General features: G+C 45.5%; 1 protein-coding gene across 7 annotated transcripts in view; it reads left to right on the forward strand.

Annotated features, from left to right (window-relative positions):
• Window positions 1-19207, forward strand: part of kdm6a (lysine (K)-specific demethylase 6A) — a 60270-nt gene that overhangs the window by 18310 nt on the left and 22753 nt on the right. For 5 of the 7 annotated variants that reach the window (XM_029115800.2, XM_029115803.2, XM_029115801.2 and 2 more), the window contains 4 exons: window positions 5053-5173; window positions 12351-12405; window positions 13142-13176; window positions 15926-16019. In XM_029115800.2, the coding sequence (XP_028971633.2) occupies window positions 5053-5173; window positions 12351-12405; window positions 13142-13176; window positions 15926-16019 (305 nt within the window). Of the gene's footprint in view, window positions 1-5052; window positions 5174-8454; window positions 8524-12350; window positions 12406-13141; window positions 13177-15925; window positions 16020-19207 lie in introns of those variants that run through there. The other 2 variants (XM_034289035.1, XM_029115805.2) reach the window with 2 other exon arrangements.

Below are 19207 nucleotides of genomic sequence, written 5' to 3' on the forward strand. Positions count from 1 at the left end.
CTGTATGCAAGGGTGATTGATTTCATTGACAGTAAATCGCATTATCTCCTACGGACGCTCAAACGCTATTCTTTCTTTATTACCCTCTGTATCTGTAAACTGACCCGCCCAAATCTGTTTAAAATAGTCCAGTTCACGGTGGAACTTCCCAATGTGGCCACACTGCCAATATGGGAAAGGTTTCCATCTACTGTCACATTCACTGCACTGATTTGCTGGGATTTTCAGTATGAGCGCAAAGTTATGTTTTACCATGCCGAGACACAGATGCCCTGGTTGTGTGCAAGTGTACTGTAACCATTTGGCATGGACATTAATTGCTTGCTCTGTAAATCTGTCGGCGTACAACTCCATTGTAATTGTTCTGTAGGTGGTTTTCATTTTGATATTTTCCATTTCCCGGCACGCGTACCCCAGGAGTCTCCAGGAGGCATGGCGTGTGGAACCCAAACAGTCCTGTGCTGTGGGGTAATGGATCGTGTGTTATTCGTAACATGTAACACACAGAATGGATCGTGTGTTATTCGTAACATGTAACACACAGAATGGATCGTGTGTTATTCGTCACATGTAACACACAGAATGGATCGTGTGTTATTCGTCACATGTAACACACAGAATGGATCGTGTGTTACTCGTAACATGTAACACACAGAATGGATCGTGTGTTATTCGTAACATGTAACACACAGAATGGATCGTGTGTTATTCGTAACATGTAACACACAGAAGGGCTGTAGAACTTAGGGACTCCGTCAGGCGACTCTTGATCGTGAAAGAAGGGGGATAAACACCACGCCACCTGACATTTCATGCCGGGAAACGGGACGTTCAGAACGTTGCCCTGACGGTCGCTCTCTGGACGGTCGTATGTGCCAGGCTCTGGCCGCAGGGGTCAAGTTCAACTGTATTAAAGTGAATCGCCTTCGATGTTGATAATTCTTCTGCACCAGTTTTTAGCGATTCCGATACTGTGCAGTATTGTTATTGTTGTCACTAGGCATTGCATGTACCTCTTGATCACTGCTGGCCCTGTCTGTGGGCGTAGTTGAGTGGGGATGTACGACTTATAAATGAATACGACTGATGGAACCGAATGACTTAAAGTTCTGAAACTGTTATTTATTCTCCTTTTAATTGCTCCTATAAAGAATGTGCAAATGTTCCCAAATGGAATTTATTAGCAGGAAATCTGCACCGCACATTTCAACAGATTCATGACGCTCTTTCGCAGGCAGAGATAAGTGTCAGTTTGAAGTGAGAGAATGATATGCAACAACTGTCAAGGATGGCTGACATGGCTAGAATGATGCCCTGGGCTGCTAGACAATGGTACAGATATTTAGAAAACCTTTGGAATTAGGGTAGTGCATAATATACTCCCCTCAACGTTTATGGTTGGATTGTGGCTTAGGCCAAATCACTTTTAAAATTTTGCTCGTTTTGCCATTTTGCTTTTGCCCAATACCATCTGAAATTGGTGAGAGTCCCCGGTACACTCGGTGGACTGCCTTTCTCCGGGCATGTGTACAGTGTAGCTTCCTAACTGAATGACCCAATATGTCAGAAGAGCCGCACCAGAAGGTCTTTGTCAGGCCGGACAGGCGTGCACCAGTTCAATGACTTCCAAAGCTGTGTTCCTCTCTACAACACTGAGCCTCGTTCTGCCTCTCCTCCCTTCTCTTCCTAACGCAGGCCTTGCAGGTCTCCGCTGCTGTCACGCTGCCAGGTTTACATAGCCCCTCTCTGTCCCCCTGGGGGTGGGGTGGGGTGGGGTGGGGGAGCGGAGCGGAGCTGAGGGGAGGCACAGAGAAGGAGGTCATCTGGGTTTCTCCCGATTAAGTAGGACATGTTACGTCACTGGCTAGAGGCTACAGAGGAACGGGGAGCTGTCTGATGTGTAATGTTACCTCACAGGGCTGGAGCAGGGCTCTGGTCTCCATTGTAACACTGGTCTTGGTCAGCTGGGAGGCTCGAGCCCACTCCTGGTCCACTGTTGTTGGTCCTGGTCGTCTACTGCAGGGTTCAACATTAACGCTGGCCTGGGGCCCATTGAGACCTAATGTCGGACCAGTGGACAGACTGATAGTCAGACAGGCCAGTGCTCGATTTTTCCCCATTTAAATTCATTGTATCCTGTTAAAACATTTGTCATCTTTGTCAGCCTTCCCGCTTCAATTTTCACTTGTTGTCGCGTTAAAATACATTTTGTGTAGTAGGAGAAACCAATCACGGACTCTGTCCATGGCAGTCTGTGAATATGGATGGTGAAACCATACAGACATGGCGTGTGGACAGTAAGTGTCATGTTCACTATACCTCCCTTAGTGCTTGCTAGCAGTGACACACAAGAAGCCAGTCCACCAACGAGTGCAAGTACTGTATTGTGCCGTATTTGTCACCATAAATATATTACCTGAATTATTTTATTTTCATGCTTTTTGTCACATCAAATAGGCATGTATCTTCATGAAAATATAATTATATTCATAGTAATATTTTGATAACTTTTATTAAAAAGTAATGATGTGTGTTGCAGCTTATTTATGTGAACAACAAATGCTTGTATCAGCTCTCAAGTCAATCAATATTTTGATATGATATTAACATACTATTTATCTGTGCAATGCAACTGAACTGAATTCATTTTCAAATTCAGTTTGGGCCTGTAGATTTCAGACCAACTTGCCAGAGAGGGCCAATGTGGAGAAAAAAAAAGTTAGTAGTTTCCTCTACAGAATTAGAGCAAGGGTCTGGTCTCCAACATTGGTTTTGGTCAGCTACAGTGCTAGAGCAGGGGTCCGGTCTCCAATGAACTGGTCAAAGTCCTATGGATGTGCAGTGTTTCCTTTCACTGTTTGATCATCTGTTTAACTCTCTTTAAAGGCTAAATATGTTCTAGTATGATTATTATCAGTGATGCAAGGTATAACATAACTTCACCCAATACTTCAACGCCGACCACCTCCATTTAGGAATAACTTAAATATTTGCTGTACATTTCCAGAGTTACTACTGGGGATGGTATAGAACCGCTGCGCGGCGTTTATCTGTAGGAAGGATGTTTTCATTGAGCAAAATGCCCTGGTGTTTTGGAGTGCAGTGATCAACTCTTTCTCTGAACAATTTGTCTCTTTCAATTTTCTTGAGGGGAATTATTTATGAAATGTGCGATGCTGCCTGTAAATTTGGCCGTGTCTATATGCAGCCCAATGACTTTACTTTGTGACCTACATACAGAATTCTGCCGCACCAGTGTGCTTAATGAAAGGATACCACATTATCACTGTTTTTAAAAGTCATTTCTACGTGTCTGAAAACTTGGACCCCGCATGTGGTTTGCAGGATGAATGATGGCGTAAATCACAACGGGGTCAGCAAAGCACCAGGACGGTCAGTAACGGCGTTCTGATTGGGCTTCGGTCGGGAGAACTGTACGCCTTGTTTAGTGTTCTCCCACGCTCCTCCCACACGTCCTGACTTGGGAGGGTGTTCTCCGTTAGCTTGTCAGCAGTGCGCTTTGTGTCACCGCCCGTCCATTCCAGCCTAGAGAAGCCGGAGCACTGGGACTCTGGAGGGTAGGAACAAATGAGGGAGGGATGAGATGGGAGCGAGAGGGGGGACTGGAACATAAAGAGGAGGAGGGGGGGGGGGCAGTGGGTTCAGGGTGCGCTGTGTTGCGCGCGTGCTTGAGCTGCACAGGCAGCCTCAGCCGTGAGATCTGTGTTTCTACTGCGTGTTTTCTCGTGCACCGAGTTCATATATCTGTATGTGCCTGCCCTGCTGTGATTGGGTGTCTGTATAGAAGAGGGGTGGAGCAGTAAGGAGAGTTTTCTCTCTTATTTGAAAACATTTTGTTTACGCCAAGCCTATAGAGTTTGTATACACAGGCTGTTCCGAGCTGCTCTCACTTGTCTTTTCAAACGCTCCAGAACGTCCGCTGAGGGGAAACGGGGCGGTCCTTGAGGACCGGTTGAAAGATGGGGAGGGGTTTGGTTCTGGGCACAGCCACTGTCCTTCAGATATGTCACGGGTTGCTTTAAACAGCACCCTGCCACAACCATGGAACAGAAGTCATCCTGATTCAAGTCCATTTCACTACCTGTTGTGGGGAGGTGTAGTTCAGTACCAAAAGTTACCAAATGAACGCATATTTATTTATATCTTATCTGACGTGGGCTGCCTGTGTTACATACAGCTAATTTGTGTTTTATATCGAGGTCGGGAGACGGGCATGTTGCCACGACGACGGCAGCTGTTTCTGCATTATTGACAGGATGTGACCGTGTTAATGTAGCTTGACCGTACATTAGAAGTTAATTTAAAGTGTAACATCCTAATGGTGAAGTAAAAAAACAAACATGGTAATACAATTATGGTAAGTCCCACACGAAGGTCCCATTTGACTAGCATATTATTGGTTTAGAAGACAAAATAAAGAGTTATGTAAAGCTTTAAAAAAAATTAAAATAATCCCGCCATGGGTTTGTTTCAAGTGAAAATCCAATCCCACCCAAATATAGGAGGTGACCTTAAAATGCTGTGTATTGTGGGTGGAGTTTTTTTTTCATGGGATTAGCAGTGCAGTCGTTGACATTGTGTCAGCTAGCTACTGTATGAAGAGTCACTCGTCACTGCATTTCTGCCATAATGAGTTACGGACATGGACCAGCAGTGGGTGAGATGCGTTAGTTATCTGCGCTGATGAGCACATCTCTGCTAGGTTGGAAGACATTGTCAAAAACTGAGGTGTTTTTGTTTTCAGTGAAGAAGTTGGGGACAGGGGATTTCAGCTGACAGGGATGTGTGCTGTGTCAAAGTAAATCAAATAGCCTGTGAACAACAAATGGAAACGCATTGATTATACACTACTGTCTGTCTAGTGATCCCTGGGCCTCTGGAACAGTCCTTTGTCTGAGTATACATGCCTGTTAATTTCCCCCAGAAAATAAGTAGCGTCAATTTCAGTTTTATATCCACACAATCGTTTTTTGTTTCATTCCACTCTTTAACTATCACTCTCTCTGTCTCTCTGTCTCTCTCACTCTCTAGGGCGATAAAAGCATTTCAGGACGTGCTCTATATTGACCCAGGTTTTTCCAGGGCCACCGAGATCCACATGAGACTGGGCCTCATGTTTAAAGGCAACACAGATTACGAGTCCAGTCTAAAGGTATGTTCTGCTGATGCCTCTGCTAGTTTCCCCCCTTCCTTCCTGGTCAAGCAGTGCCTTTTTAACAATACTGTTTGTGTATCTCCAACCAGTTCCTGTACTACTGGATGTTAGTGAAAAAGAAGCCAGAATCAGGGTTACACTTTCATCTGACACTTTAATTCAATTGCTCATAAAAACAGCGCTGAGGGGGTCCACGTCTTTTCACGTTCGGGACTTTGTGTTGTTCGGTGTTGCCAAGTCGGGGGCTTCCTAGCTCTTTGAATGTGTTAATGATGTGTTAAGTTCAGTTAACTTAATAACACGTTTGGTTTTGTGCGAGTTTGAAGCTGTGAAACTTTGGTCATATTTTTTTAGCAGCCGTGTCGTAATCACTTGACCGACGAGCAACATCAGCTTTGGAGCTTGATTTGCTTGCTCGGTCTCGTAAAACAGAGTTTCGAGACCGAGCAAGAGTCCCAGTGGCTCCTTGACTGACTGCTGCCTTTGTGTCGGTATGCCGCTCGAGGGGGCGGAGCCTGCGGTGTTCTTAGGAAGCTCATTGGTTATCTGTTGTCATGTGGTATACATATGACATTTTATCCACACCCTTGGTATGAGATCTTGTTGATGCTTGCACATGTCAATGTGACCCAGTAGGGCCTAACAGATTTCCCCGAGACCCTCATGGAGGGCAGGCTCCCCAGATGTCGGACCATGACACGGTCTTCAGATAACATGTTGGCGTCCTGCTGGAACTCTAAATAGGTGTCTCCTCTCTTCACTGCGTGTTCACAGCCAACCGGCTCAAACTCTTGTTTTGCCTGCAGTGTGTTTATGGAATGGTAATAGTCCCACGAGATCTGTCCAAATAAGGTGGCGTTAGCTTCAGGGTGGACGGACGGACGGAGGCACGTGGCCGTGTCCGGTCGGGAGGAAGCCGTGACTCATAACCGGTGTGGTTGTCATGGAGGTAAGGGCCAGACAACCGGTAACTGAACGGTAGCACCGGTGAATCCCTGAGCTGTCGGTGTTAAATCTGCCTTGTCCTCAATCAACACCGTGAACTGTAATGGTTCCCGTAAGTTGCTCTTCAAAGTGTGTGTGTGTGTGTGTTGAACTGAACAGACTGCACGTCCTCCCTCTGTTTTTCAATTGCGCTGACAGGCGCACGCTCTTGCGCACCCACAGTTATCTGGATGGAGGGAGATGAGCATGGACAGAAAATGAATTATCCGAACAGGGAATGAGGGAGGGGTGATGGAGAGGGTTTGAGCCATTGGATGGAAAGAAAATGGAGGGAGGGAGATGCAAACCTCCCAGAAAAGACACTTAGTTGTGCTTTTGCTTCCTTCCAGGAAGGTGGGGAGGGAACAGTCCCCTGGCTGGGGGGGGGGGGGGGGGGGGGAATACTCTGGAACAGTTTATAAATGTTTTGTCAAAGGGATCGATGAGCCAACCAATGGAAGTGCTCTACTGTTTTCCCTAACGTTTGTCTTCTATCCAACACCTTTACAGAACCACACACACACACTGACTCCATTTCAATTATACCTTTTAAACTTTAATTGCTTTGAAAAATTGTCTAATTAAACTTTTCTTTCTCACACCATTTGAAAACGTTTAAGTTCACATAATGATTTGGCTAATTACATGAATGATCCTATAGGAGACAATTACTCCAAGTATAAATAAAGGTTTTGAAGTTTAGCATTAAATATATGCATCTAATTACCCCCCGGTTGTTCTGCACTATGATTGATGAAGAGATGGCTAAAACGTAAGTCCACAGATTTTACTTGTCTAATAAGTCTATGTAGTTAACTAGTCATCGGGCCCTAATCAGATACACATAGCTATTTAGCTTGCGATTTACAGCTGCGATAGTTACTGAGCCACTTGTGAACCGAATATTGTCATGTCACAACAAAAGGAAAAAGGACTAACATTCCTATTGACTAATGCCTGGTGTCCATTCAATGGATTTGGGGAGAAGCCTGCTCTTTTATGGCAGCAATGGGCCAAAAGCAACTGTATCTGCCTGAAAATCTATTGTGTCCAAAGTAGGTGCATCCCAATGTGGATGGGGTCGAGTAATCTGTAGGCGTTAAATGCTGAGGCAGAAAAAGTCTGCTTAGAAGCGCAGTTCATGGCTGGTGGCTCGCATTCCTCCCCTCAAGCAGCTAGCTTGCTAGCGAATCGTTTATTTATAAATCTTCAGCAAGCTATTGTTGCCTAGCTCAGAGGGGTACTGTTGAACATATGAACCATATGAACGTGACAGATGAGTTGATGTGTAACCAGGTTGGACACCTAGTAGCAATGACTTTTGCCTCTCAGCTTAGTTACTTGTTTTAAATAATAAATGAAATTTTGTTTTGAGAAGATTCAATCTTTAAAATGAGTTGTAATACATGTAATATGTTAGTTGTAATATGAATACAATAAATGCTGCAGCAATAGGCTGTCTAGCATTATATGATTATTTTAAGCCTAATTGTTTTTTCCCCGGCGTTAGCTTCTGGGAAAAGGCGGGTGTTTGCTGAAGTGGGGGTAGTCCGATGGAGCGTGTTTAATGGAAAGTTCTCTGTCAGATCTTTTGGGGACGATCTTTGAGGACACAGCAACATAAACTGCATCATGCGATGTCTGCAAAATTCAAATCCACTTTTCATCAGGGAACCCAAGCAAACCCAGAAATAACGTCATTATTTAGTGCATGTGGTGTTTTATGTAGTCCAAAACCTATATGTTTTTCTGATACTCAAATTGAAGCCTAATTGACCTAAAAAGCTAACTAATCCCTCCTCAGCTGGTGCCAGTTTAGGCAGTGAGAGAGGTCCAGTTTAGGCAGTGAGAGAGGTCCAGTTTAGGCAGTGAGAGAGGTCCAGTTTAGGCAGTGAGAGAGGTCCAGTTTAGGCAGTGAGAGAGGTCCAGTTTAGGCAGTGAGAGAGCTGGGTCGGTCGAAGGACGAGTAATTGACTGGTGCTGAGCATGCTCCTTCCTGTGTGACCATAGAGATGATTCACAGCTAAATGTGTTGGAGAGAGGGCGGGAGAGGGGTCTGGGAGACGGGGGGGTGTCTGCCTGCTTGCCTGCTTGCCTGTAGGTATTGTGTGTCATGTCTTTGTACTGCAGCAGTCTGCTGAATAGTAATCAGTGGCACAGAACCGAGAGAGGGAGAGCAGGGAGAGCAGGGAGAGAGGGAGAGCAGGGAGAAGAGTGTGGTGGGAGGAAGGCAAGACGCATTATCTGCCTGGTAGTGGAGCGATAGAGCTCTGGAGAGTGAGAGGGAGGGAGGGAGAAGAGACGGTCGCTGGAGGATGTCACGGTGTCTCCGGGAGGTCCTTCGCCGCGCCGAACGCTTGTTAGTATGTACAGCTGTGTGTTTTATATATATATATATATATATATATATATGATCTGTGTGTTTGAATTTCAATTAGATGTGTTGATTTGTATTATCATTGGCAATGCTTGGTGTTGGGTAGGTGTGAGTGGCTCGATGTGTGCGTTTGACCCACGTACATCTCGTGTGTGTGTGTGTGTGTGTGTGTGTGTGTGTGTGCTTGTGGTGTATTTTTGGTCTGTTTGCCTGTGAATCTGTGGTTCTACCTCTGCCGGCCCTGATTGAACCCTGAGATGGAGGGCATTATGTTTAGCTCCGCCGCTCTGATGTGACCCGTCTCCCGTTGACTGCTTCAGCTGCCTGGCAAATCGCTCTCGGTTTTGTGCGTGTCACCGTTTAAGATCTTTTAGAGCGGCGAGCCTGTACGCGAAAGCATTTCCTCCTCTGTGAGTTGTTGAATTAGCTTTGGTTGCGTTCCCTTGCCGCCGTCTTCTGGTGTTCCATTACCGCTACAGATTTAATGTCAGGGTCATATGAGAGAATGTCTCCTTCCTAATGCAGTGGGCTGCTCCATTGTCGTTGGGGCCTAGTCAGGGATACAACACCTGCAGAATGGTTGCTTTTCTGGTGAGCCAGATGTTTTGGCCTGGCTGAGGTGTGTTGTACACCTGCCACATTAGCTAATACACCGGAGAATAAGCAGAATGACTAATGTAAAAAATAATGTTCATGTAAATGGGCATGTTTGCTGCAGATGTTTTAAAGAGAGAATATAAACCTTATTGTCATATTGTTGAAAGTAGATTATGCCATGGCTTGTAATAGTGTTGCTGGCTGCCCTGAGTACAGTGGTCTTCCCTCTGTGTTCTGAAGAACAACAGGCAATGTGGTTTTCATTCTTGCCCATCACTACAACCTGTTGCCTAATTAAGGTTGTGATCGACCTCTGTGACCAGGGTTTGATATGTTACAGCGCACATCCTCCTTCACACGCTTCCTGGAAAAACCAGCAGGACAAAAACAAAAATATGTCATGGCTGGTGAAATTGCACTTCGGAGCGATACTGAAAGTCTCGGAATGGCCCAGGCAGCATGTTGAGACCCGAACATGCCCGAGGTACCGGTTGGGGCGTACTGTTCTAAAACCGGCTCGCTGGTCGCCTGGCTGAGCTGACTAACTGGTCAGATAAAGTCTGCTGCAGTTGTCTTTCTTCTCCGCTGCTTCACTGACAGGCAGGGATTATAAATGGGGATGGGGCTGTTTGTTGTTAAGGTGTGTCAGACAGGGCAGGATCAAAGGGATTCAAAATCAACACTCCGTTTTCCTGCGAGGAACCTTGGTGGCTCCGACCCACCACCTGGCTCTATATTCTGTGGTAATCTCTCTTTGAGCCCTGGGTAGGGTTAGCGGTTAGCCACACATCAACATTTGCACTGGCATCCAGGCTAGCTAAGCTCCCATCTGCCAAGCTTGAGCGTTAGCATGTAGGCTGCTCCTAAAGTCCTAAAAAGAAAACCGTGCAGGAGGTCAACAGAAGCAGATCTGCCTGTGGCAAGGTTGCCCAAAACTGAGGGTTTTGAATTTTGACTCCAAACTGGAGTTTAAATATTAAGACTTTATGAGAACGTGCTTATTTGAAGCAGGTGTGCCAGTTTAATTAAAGCGAGAACACATTTGAAATGTCTGTGGATGCCCAGGGCCAGATGTGTGAAACCCTGGTATGTGGTAAGCTGCAGGACACTGCAATGCTGCCTGGGGAAGACTTCACTGGTTGTGATGCGCTTGTGCCCCATGCAGTTCAGTGTAGGATGGCTTGGGGATGAGCTTCCTGTTAATGTATTTATGCTGCAATTTCGGGTAAAACATCTGGAACAAGCCATTACACTGTCGTTAACCTTGACGTGAAGGTTTATTTATATTTCTAAAACATTCTGATTAACTTCCAAGCAATAAACCTGTTGTAACGAAGTCTGACGTTTACCACCATTTATTCAAAATATTTGGGTAAATAGTCAGAAATTGCTGGTCAAAAATGTCCCTTTTAATCTGATCTAGAATCATGAAGTAATTTTTTTAGTTTGACTATATTCCACATTGTAGAATAATAGTGAAGGTTTGACAACTATCAAATGACACATGGAATCAAATAACCAAAAAAGTAATGCTCTAGATTCTTTGCCACTCTGTTTTGATGACAGCTTTGCACACTTTGCAGTTTCTCTTCGGCTTCATGAGGTCACCTAGAATGCATTTCAATTAACAGGTGGCCATGTTAAAAGTTAGTTTTTCTTATTGCGTTTGAGCCATTCTTTTGTGTTGTGCAAAGGTAGGGTTGGTATACGGAAGTCCATCATTATGTCTGTATTATGGTAAGAACAGCTCAAATGAGAGGGAGAAAGGGAGACTATAATCCATCATTACTTTAAGACATGAAGGTTAGTCAATCTGGAAGATGTTGAACTTTGTACTCAAGTACAGTTGTAAAAACCATTAAGATCAATGAAAAAGCTGGCCATCATGTGGACCGCCCCATGAGGAAGACCCAGAGTTACCTCTGCTTCAGAAGTTCATTAAAATAATCTGTCTCAGAAATGGTCTATTAACTGTTCTTCAGATTGCAACCCAATTAAATGCTTCGGTGTTAGTATGTAACAGACAAATCTCAACATTAGCTATTCAGTGGAGACTGCGTGAATCAGGCTCGTTTCCAGTTGCTGTGTCTTTGTCAGCCATGAAGTGGGTGAACGGATGATCTCTGTGAGTGTGGTTCCCACTGTGAAGCATGGCGGAGAAGGTGTGATGGTCTGGGGGTGACACTGATTTATTTTATAAATCAAGGCACACTCAACCAGTGTGGCCACCACAGCATCCCATCTGGGGTGCGTTTAGTAGGGCTACCAAGAAGGAGAGTGATGGTGCCGATTCCCTGGCATCCACAATCACCTGACCTCAACCCAGTTGAGATGGTTTGGGATAGGTTGGACCGCAGCGTAAAGGGAAAGCAACGAACAAGAGCTCAGCATATGTGGGAACTCCTAAAAGACTGTTGGCAAAGCATTCCCAGAGACTACCTTGTGCAGCTGGTTTAGAGAGTGTGGAGAGAGTGTGCAAATCTGTAATAAAGATAAAGGCTGGCTACTTGGAACAATTTAAAATGTGAATGTATGTAACACAAAAAAAAAAAAAAGATCTTAATGATTCCATGTGTGTTCATAAATTAGATTTCTTTACTATTTTCTACAATGTAGAAAATGGCGATAACAAGTGGCAGTGGCCAACAGAGAGTTGGTGCTCTGTTTAGGTAGCTAGTCCTATTGTCACCCTTGTTTTGTTGAGGCCTTCTTAGCGTCCTGCCCTGGTTCTCTGCCCTCACATGTATTTCCACAGATGTTTTATAAGTGTCCAGTCATGCTGATAAGTCATTTGCCTGATGTTGGTCTGTGTGATGTTATTCACACATTTTGGATTGGCACTGTGTTTTAAAAACAAGTCTATTGTCTTAGTTTCCCTGGAAACCTAATGAAAAACGTTTCAGACTTTTTGATCAATGTTGGGATAACTTTCCAAGAATTTCATAAGCAAAAAAAAAGACATGAAAGTCAATTTTTTTGTTATACAGGGAATATCTTTTTCTGTGAAGGTATCCCGTTAGTTGGGTAGTTTTTGTTGCAGGGCTCATTGTTTTAGCATAACAATACTACAGCCCAGTCTGAAAATCCTTTGGGTCTATTTCCATGTTGGATGTCTGAGTGACCAGACAGGTTTGTATCCTTCATTAAATATAATGAACCTTCGTTATAATGGCAACCATCCTTCATGACAAATTTTCTCTTTTTTTCTCCCTTCAGCATTTTCAGCTGGCTTTGATTGACTCCAACCCCTGCACTTTGTCCAAAGCTGAAAGTAAGTACCTTTACTTACATATTTCTCCTCTACGCCTGCGGGCACGGTTGCGTATCATCACAGTTCCTATCCTGTACCTACGCTGAAACCCCAATTAATGTCCTGTCTCTCTTGCTTTCCTGGAAATGTTAGGTACTTACTGGCTTGCTGAGTAAATCTGGGCTGCTGCACAGTCAAATATGACATTGTCAAGTTGACTCGCTCATTTCTCTGTATTTTCCACATAAAGGCCACAGAATGCCTGGTATTTAAAAAATATATATATATTTTTAAATTATTTCCTCGCGGTTGCCATTGCATTTCCCCTTGGCATCTCTCTGAGCCTGGGGTTTGCACACACACACACACACACACACACACACACACACACACACGCACACGCATGCTTTCCTGAGATCGTGTTGCCTAGGAGACAGCATTATGTGGGATCGGCAAAGAGCTGCATGCTAGATCTGAGAGACACACACTGGGGAGCTAGCCTCCCCCTCCCATCTGTAGTCACCATGCTTTACAGACTCCTTCTACCTGTCTTTTTCCCACTGGGAGACAGAAGCACTTACATGTATTTTTGCTTTTGCTCTCCCTGTAAATTAAAATAGTTTATAAATTCTTGCTGACGCTTCTGTTTTAGTTTCGTCACAGAGGTCTAAATGCTCTGTGTGGAGGCTCCCATTCTAGGTCTTAATTCTTCTGTCCTGTTTATGCGATTTAACTTTCACCCTGTTTCTTTTCACAGTCCGGTTCCATATTGCTCATTTATATGAGATTCAGGTAAGGAATCTAACCTTTATTCTCTTATTTTCACTTTTTCTTGTGATGATCTACATGCTATTGTTACCATGGTTTCCCCCAGATGGGGATTACATTTTGATTGAATATCTCTGTTTTTATATATCATTATAATCATTGTGACGGCTCCTGAAGGGAATTGGTTTGTTTTTGTTAAAGGGGTAGTTCACCCACGTCACAAAATGAATATTGATTTGTTATTCATATCCATTGCTTTTTCTCAGAGAATAGATCTGTCGACATACAAGACAACTCCAAAGGGGTTGTATAGGTATTATAGTTTTGAAATTCAAAACGTGTTTTCTCAGAGGAAGCAGTGATGTAGGGGAAGCAGACCCACTTGGTATTTGTTTGTTTTGTCCGTTTGTCTCTCAGTGTAGCTAAGTGAGGATAGAGATAAGCGAGGAGTCATTTATCTTGCGTGCGCTGCCCCCTGACACACAGCACTGGTGCCTCTTGTCTTTATGTGGATGGGGTTGTAAATAATGACCACTCCAGAGACCACCCTAGGCCCCGAAATGTGTCTGTGTTGGATGGTCTGTTGCTGTCTTCCTCTCACTTCTCAAATCCTTGCATGTTCAGAATCAGAGTACAGGAGTAAGGAGAATCCATTCCCACGATTCCACTTTATAAAAGGGCTGGGGATTGCAAGGGATGTTCATATAGGATATTTTCACAATTTCTTTGTAATGCATTTAATGCAATTCCTGCGATTCATGCATCATGATGAGTGCAATACCAAGTAGTTTCTCTCCCTAACCTGCGCTAGTTGGCAAATAACGGCAGGAGTGCACACAAGAAGCCCTTCAATCCTCCAGATATGTCAGTGTTATATTAGCCAAATGTAACTGTCCTCTGGATATGTCAGTGTTATATTAGCCAAATGTAACTGTCCTCTGGATATGTCAGTGTTATATTAGCCAAATGTAACTGTCCTCTGGATATGTCAGTGTTATATTAGCCAAATGTAACTGTCCTCTGGATATGTCAGTGTTATATTAGCCAAATGTAACTGTCCTCTGGATATGTCAGTGTTATATTGACCAGTGTAACTGTCCTCTGGATATGTCGGTGTTATATTGACCAGTGTAACTGTCCTCTGGATATGTCGGTGTTATATTGACCAGTGTAACTGTCCTCTGGATATGTCGGTGTAATATTGACCAGTGTAACTGTCCTCTGAATATGTCGGTGTTATATTGACCAGTGTAACTGTCCTCTGGATATGTCGGTGTTATATTGACCAGTGTAACTGTCCTCTGGATATGTCTGTGTTATATTGACCAGTGTAACTGTCCTCTGGATATGTCGGAGTTATATTGACCAGTGTAACTGTCCTCTGGATATGTCGGTGTTATATTGACCGGTGTAACTGTCCTCTGGATATGTCTGTGTTATATTGACCAGTGTAACTGTCCTCTGGATATGTCGGTGTTATATTGACCAGTGTTACTGTCCTCGGAGTAAGCAATGTCGTGGTAGCTAACTTTTTGGGATGAGCTGGTGTTATTTCTAGCGGTCTATTTAGGATCATGTCAATTGTCATATTATCAACCTACAGATGGGGTAGAAACAGGGTCCATAATTATGAAATAATGAATTGGTGTTTTTGACCTCATGGAGGAGTGACTATGAAAACGTAAGTAGATTTCAGGGTAGAATTCCCCTTCAGTGAGACAGTCTTTGGGAACACTGAGCCACGAGAGTGCTGCTGCTCCCGTCAAAGTGCCCTCCTGATCTGCTGCGGTTTGCCCCGCCCCCCACCTCCTCATCCAATCAGCCTGTCTCTACCAAGCCTAGTAGTTTGTCTCTGACACTGCAATTTTTCCCCTATTCACGCTGTGGGTACAGCAAGTCGGTATTGGCTGGTGTCTGCCCGTCTGCTTGCTGTTGTGCTTGTTGTGCTTATCTGCCCGTCTGCTTGCTGTTGTGCTTGTCTGCTTGCTGTTGTGCTTGTCTGCTTGCTGTTGTGCTTGTCTGCTTGCTGTTGTGCTTGTGCTTATCTGCCCGTCTGCTTGCTGTTGTGCTTGTGCTTATCTGCCCGTCTGCTTGCTGTTGTGCTTGTTGTGCTTATCTGCCCGTCTGCTTGCTGTTGTGCTTGGTGTGCTTGTTACCTGCCCGTCTGCTTGCTGTTGTGCTTGGTGTGCTTGTTATCTGCCTGTCTGCTTGCTGTTGTGCTTGGTGTGCTTGTTACCTGCCCGTCTGCTTGCTGTTGTGCTTGGTGTGCTTGTTATCTGCCCGTCTGCTTGCTGGTGTGCGTGCGTGCGTGCGTGCGTGCGTGCGCGCGCGTTTCTTTGCGCATGTGTGTTCACCCTGCTGTGGGTTTTATAGTAGCCAGACAGGAAGAGCCCAGGGCTAAACACACTTAAGGGTCCGTCAGACTTGTTGAGTCTAGCCTGTCCTGTCCCAGACTGACCATGTGAGAAAAAGATCCCACCTTTAGCACTGTTTGTTTGGGGAAACCTGAGAAGGCCGCTCTGGGCAAAGGCCTGTGTTTATTCTCTGATTGTGTGTGTGTGTGTGTGTGTGTGTGTGTGTGTGTGTGGGGCTGATTGAAGGCCTCACATTGTTGCTGGTCTGGTCTGAGGAGGTGTCCAGACTTCTTTGTGTCTGACCAGGGAGGCCATAAAACACCCCAACCCTTCTGTCCGGCTGAGACGACCGGTGTCTCCCTCCCTCACACACTGTTCCTCTCTCCCTCACCCCTTCCCTGACTCTTTTTGTTCTGCAGAAGAGGTTCAGAGCTGCAAAAGAAGCGTATGAGAGTTTACTACAGACAGATCATTTACCTGCACAGGTGAAGGCCACAACTCTGCAGCACCTGGGTGAGTTCTTCTTTCATTCGCTACGACATCTGCTGCTCTGTACCGATGTATGTTTACTCTCTGCAGTGGTTGAAGGCCTTGCGATGGCATGAGGTCGCTGGCACGCCTCCTGCTGCGCTCGTGCTGTATTTCCCATGGCTAGCGCTCAGCCTTTTGTTATTGGCCTTGCTCCCGAGCCAGTTAGAGAGCAGGAGGAGAAACCACTAGTGAGAGGCAACGAGAGAGTCAATGAGTGTAGAACCCTATATGTGTAGGACCCTTTAGAACCCATGCGTCACGTTTGAGAACATTAGAAGTTTATCTATTCTGTGTTGTCACACACACTTATTGTATGAAATCTGGCATAAAGAAGTCTTGCTTACCATGGGTTTGCCCCAGTCAGGATTCCATCCACCTGGTTATAATTGTATTTCGCCCCAACTTTAACCTATATGTTTTTTTTCCTTGTTGTGTAGAATGTCGGAGAATGTATCCTAGTTGGTTTCGGTAAGGTTAGAAATGGTGTACTTGGTCTCCTGAGTTGCCAGATATTCCACTACATTGTGTATGTCAAGCTTGAAAGGGGGGTTGTGGTTTATTCCCAATGCACCACAGCTCAGGCACCATGCAATGTGGAGGGGCTTGGAAACCGCTCTTACCTGAGGGTTATTGATGATATCCCTCCCCCAGTCAGATGTTTAAAAACATTCAATACCTTGTTGCACGGATCGTAAGCCACAGCATTCAGCCAATCAGCTTTCAGGATTAAAACAGCCCCGTTTCATGGGTTTGAGCTGAGGTCAGGGGCACTATTTACACGTCCAATCAGTTTCTTTTACACATGAGTGTACCGTGAGTTAATGATGTGTTGATGTCATCAAAGAACCACCGGTCTAAACCCTGACCCCATCAATAATACGCTCAAGGGCAATTTAAGTCACCCCGCTTTTGGGGGTGAGTTTTAGCCGCGTCGGGGGGAGGGGGGCTACGGTAAATCACGATGCGGCACGGTGCCTGGATACAGCAGTTAGCCGTGTTATACTGACCACAACACACTCCAAGGCCCTGTGGGTGCGTTGTGGTGAAAACAACCCGGTTACCTCTTTGTGTTTAGGGCAGCCTGACTGGAGGGTCTGACACACCGCCGCTCTCAGCCGGTCAGGAACCCGGGGCTTGAGCCGCCCGGTGGAGGCGGGGGGATGGGCGGACTTGGGCTGGCTAACGATGTTGGGATTGGAAATTCAAATGATTGGACAGGGTCTTAACGATATGTTAGAACTATTTGTTGTGTTGAAATGTGTTCAGTTGCACATTCCCCACGGCCGTATATCAATACAGATATGTCTCCTGTAGATACATGGTTTCGATCCTATACGGTGTTCAAGGAGGTGTTTTGTTCCTTATTGTGCATGTGATTTCCAACTGGACGGTGTTCCCAGATCCCTAACCTCTTCCCTGCTCTCCTCCTGGTTTTCCCAAGCCGATCCCTATCCTCCAATCTCACAGGGCTGTGGCTGTGGGTGCTCGTTTGTGTACCTCGACCCCCATTGCGCGCGCACACATGACATGGTCCTCTCTAAACACAGACGGCTCTTCTTTTTTTTTTTGCTTTGCGTTCCTCCCTGGTATAGAATGTTCCCTCGACCGTAAAACCATTCCCTCATTCTGACGGCCGTTCGGCAGGGTTGTCATGGCGACCTCTCTGCAAGTCTCACCACAGGTGTTGAGGGGGGTGTGGGTGTGTGTCCTCAGGGGTGGGTGGGTGTGTGTGTGTGTCCTGGGGGGGGGGGGCTGTTTGTCCTGGGGTGGGCAGGTGGGTGTTTTTTCCTCAGGAGTGTGTATGTGTGTGTGTCCTCAGGAGTCTGTATGTGTGTGTATGTCAGGGGTGGGTGGGTGTGTGTGTCCTCAGGGAGTGGGTGTTTGTGTGAGTGTCTGTGTGTGTGTCCTCAGGGGTTGGGGAGTGTGTGGGGGGTGGGGGGGTGAGTTGTTTAGACCTTTTGAAGGTGTGTGTGTGTGTGTGTGTGTGTGTGTGTGTGTGTGTGTGTGTGTGTGTGTGTGTGTGTGTGTGTGTGTGTGTGTGTGTGTGTGTGTGTGTGTGTGTGTGTGTGTGTGTGTGTGTGTGTGTGTGTGTGTGTGTGTGTGTGTGTGTGTGTGTGTGTGTGTGTGTGTGTGTGTGTGTGTGTGTGTGTGTGTGTGTGTGTGTGTGTGTGTGTGTGTGTGTGAACCAACGTCCCGCTAAACCCATAGTGTCCTCTTTGTTCAGGGTCCTGTCACGTCTGTGTTTGTGTGAAACAACGTCCAGCTAAACCCATAGTGTCCTCTTTGTTCAGGGTCCTGTCGTGTGTGTGTGTGTGTGTGAACCAACGTCCCGCTAAACCCATAGTGTCCTCTTTGTTCAGGGTCCTGTCGTGTGTGTGTGTGTGTGAACCAACGTCCCGCTAAACCCATAGTGTCCTCTTTGTTCAGGGTCCTGTCACGTCTGTGTTTGTGTGAACCAACGTCCAGCTAAACCCATAGTGTCCTCTTTGTTCAGGGTCCTGTCACATCTGTGTTTGTGTGAACCAACGTCCACCTAAATCCATAGTGTCCTCTTTGTTCAGGGTCCTGTCACGTCTGTGTTTGTGTGAAACAACGTCCAGCTAAACCCATAGTGTCCTCTTTGTTCAGGGTCCTGTCACGTCTGTGTTTGTGTGAACCAACGTCCAGCTAAACCCATAGTGTCCTCTTTGTTCAGGGTCCTGTCACGTCTGTGTGTGTGTAAACCAACGTCCAGCTAAACCCATAGTGTCCTCTTTGTTCAGGGTCCTGACATGTCTGTGTTTGTGTGTAAGGCAATGTCCAGCCAAACCAGGGAGGTCCCATTAAACCATATTTCTGCTTGTCCCGCCCCGTCCCCATAAGCCTGTGAAATGTCAGGTTGTCACTTTAACATAAACAATTTTTTTTAATGAAAATTTGAAGTGAGATTGTTGTTACTACAATCAAAAACAGTTGTTTGATGTTTCTCTTTAGTCTTTAGGACCATCAGAATCAATAGTCCCCTTAAACCACCAAAGCACCTATTTTTGAAAAATGTCCTTCTAAACCATATAAACCAGTATGTGTGTGTGTGTGTGTGTGTGTGTGTGTGTGTGTGTGTGTGTGTGTGTGTGTGTGTGTGTGTGTGTGTGTGTGTGTGTGTGTGTGTGTGTGTGTGTGTGTGTGTGTGT

This window comes from Esox lucius, chromosome 20 (genome assembly GCF_011004845.1).
Source record: "Esox lucius isolate fEsoLuc1 chromosome 20, fEsoLuc1.pri, whole genome shotgun sequence".
NCBI lineage: Eukaryota > Metazoa > Chordata > Actinopteri > Esociformes > Esocidae > Esox > Esox lucius.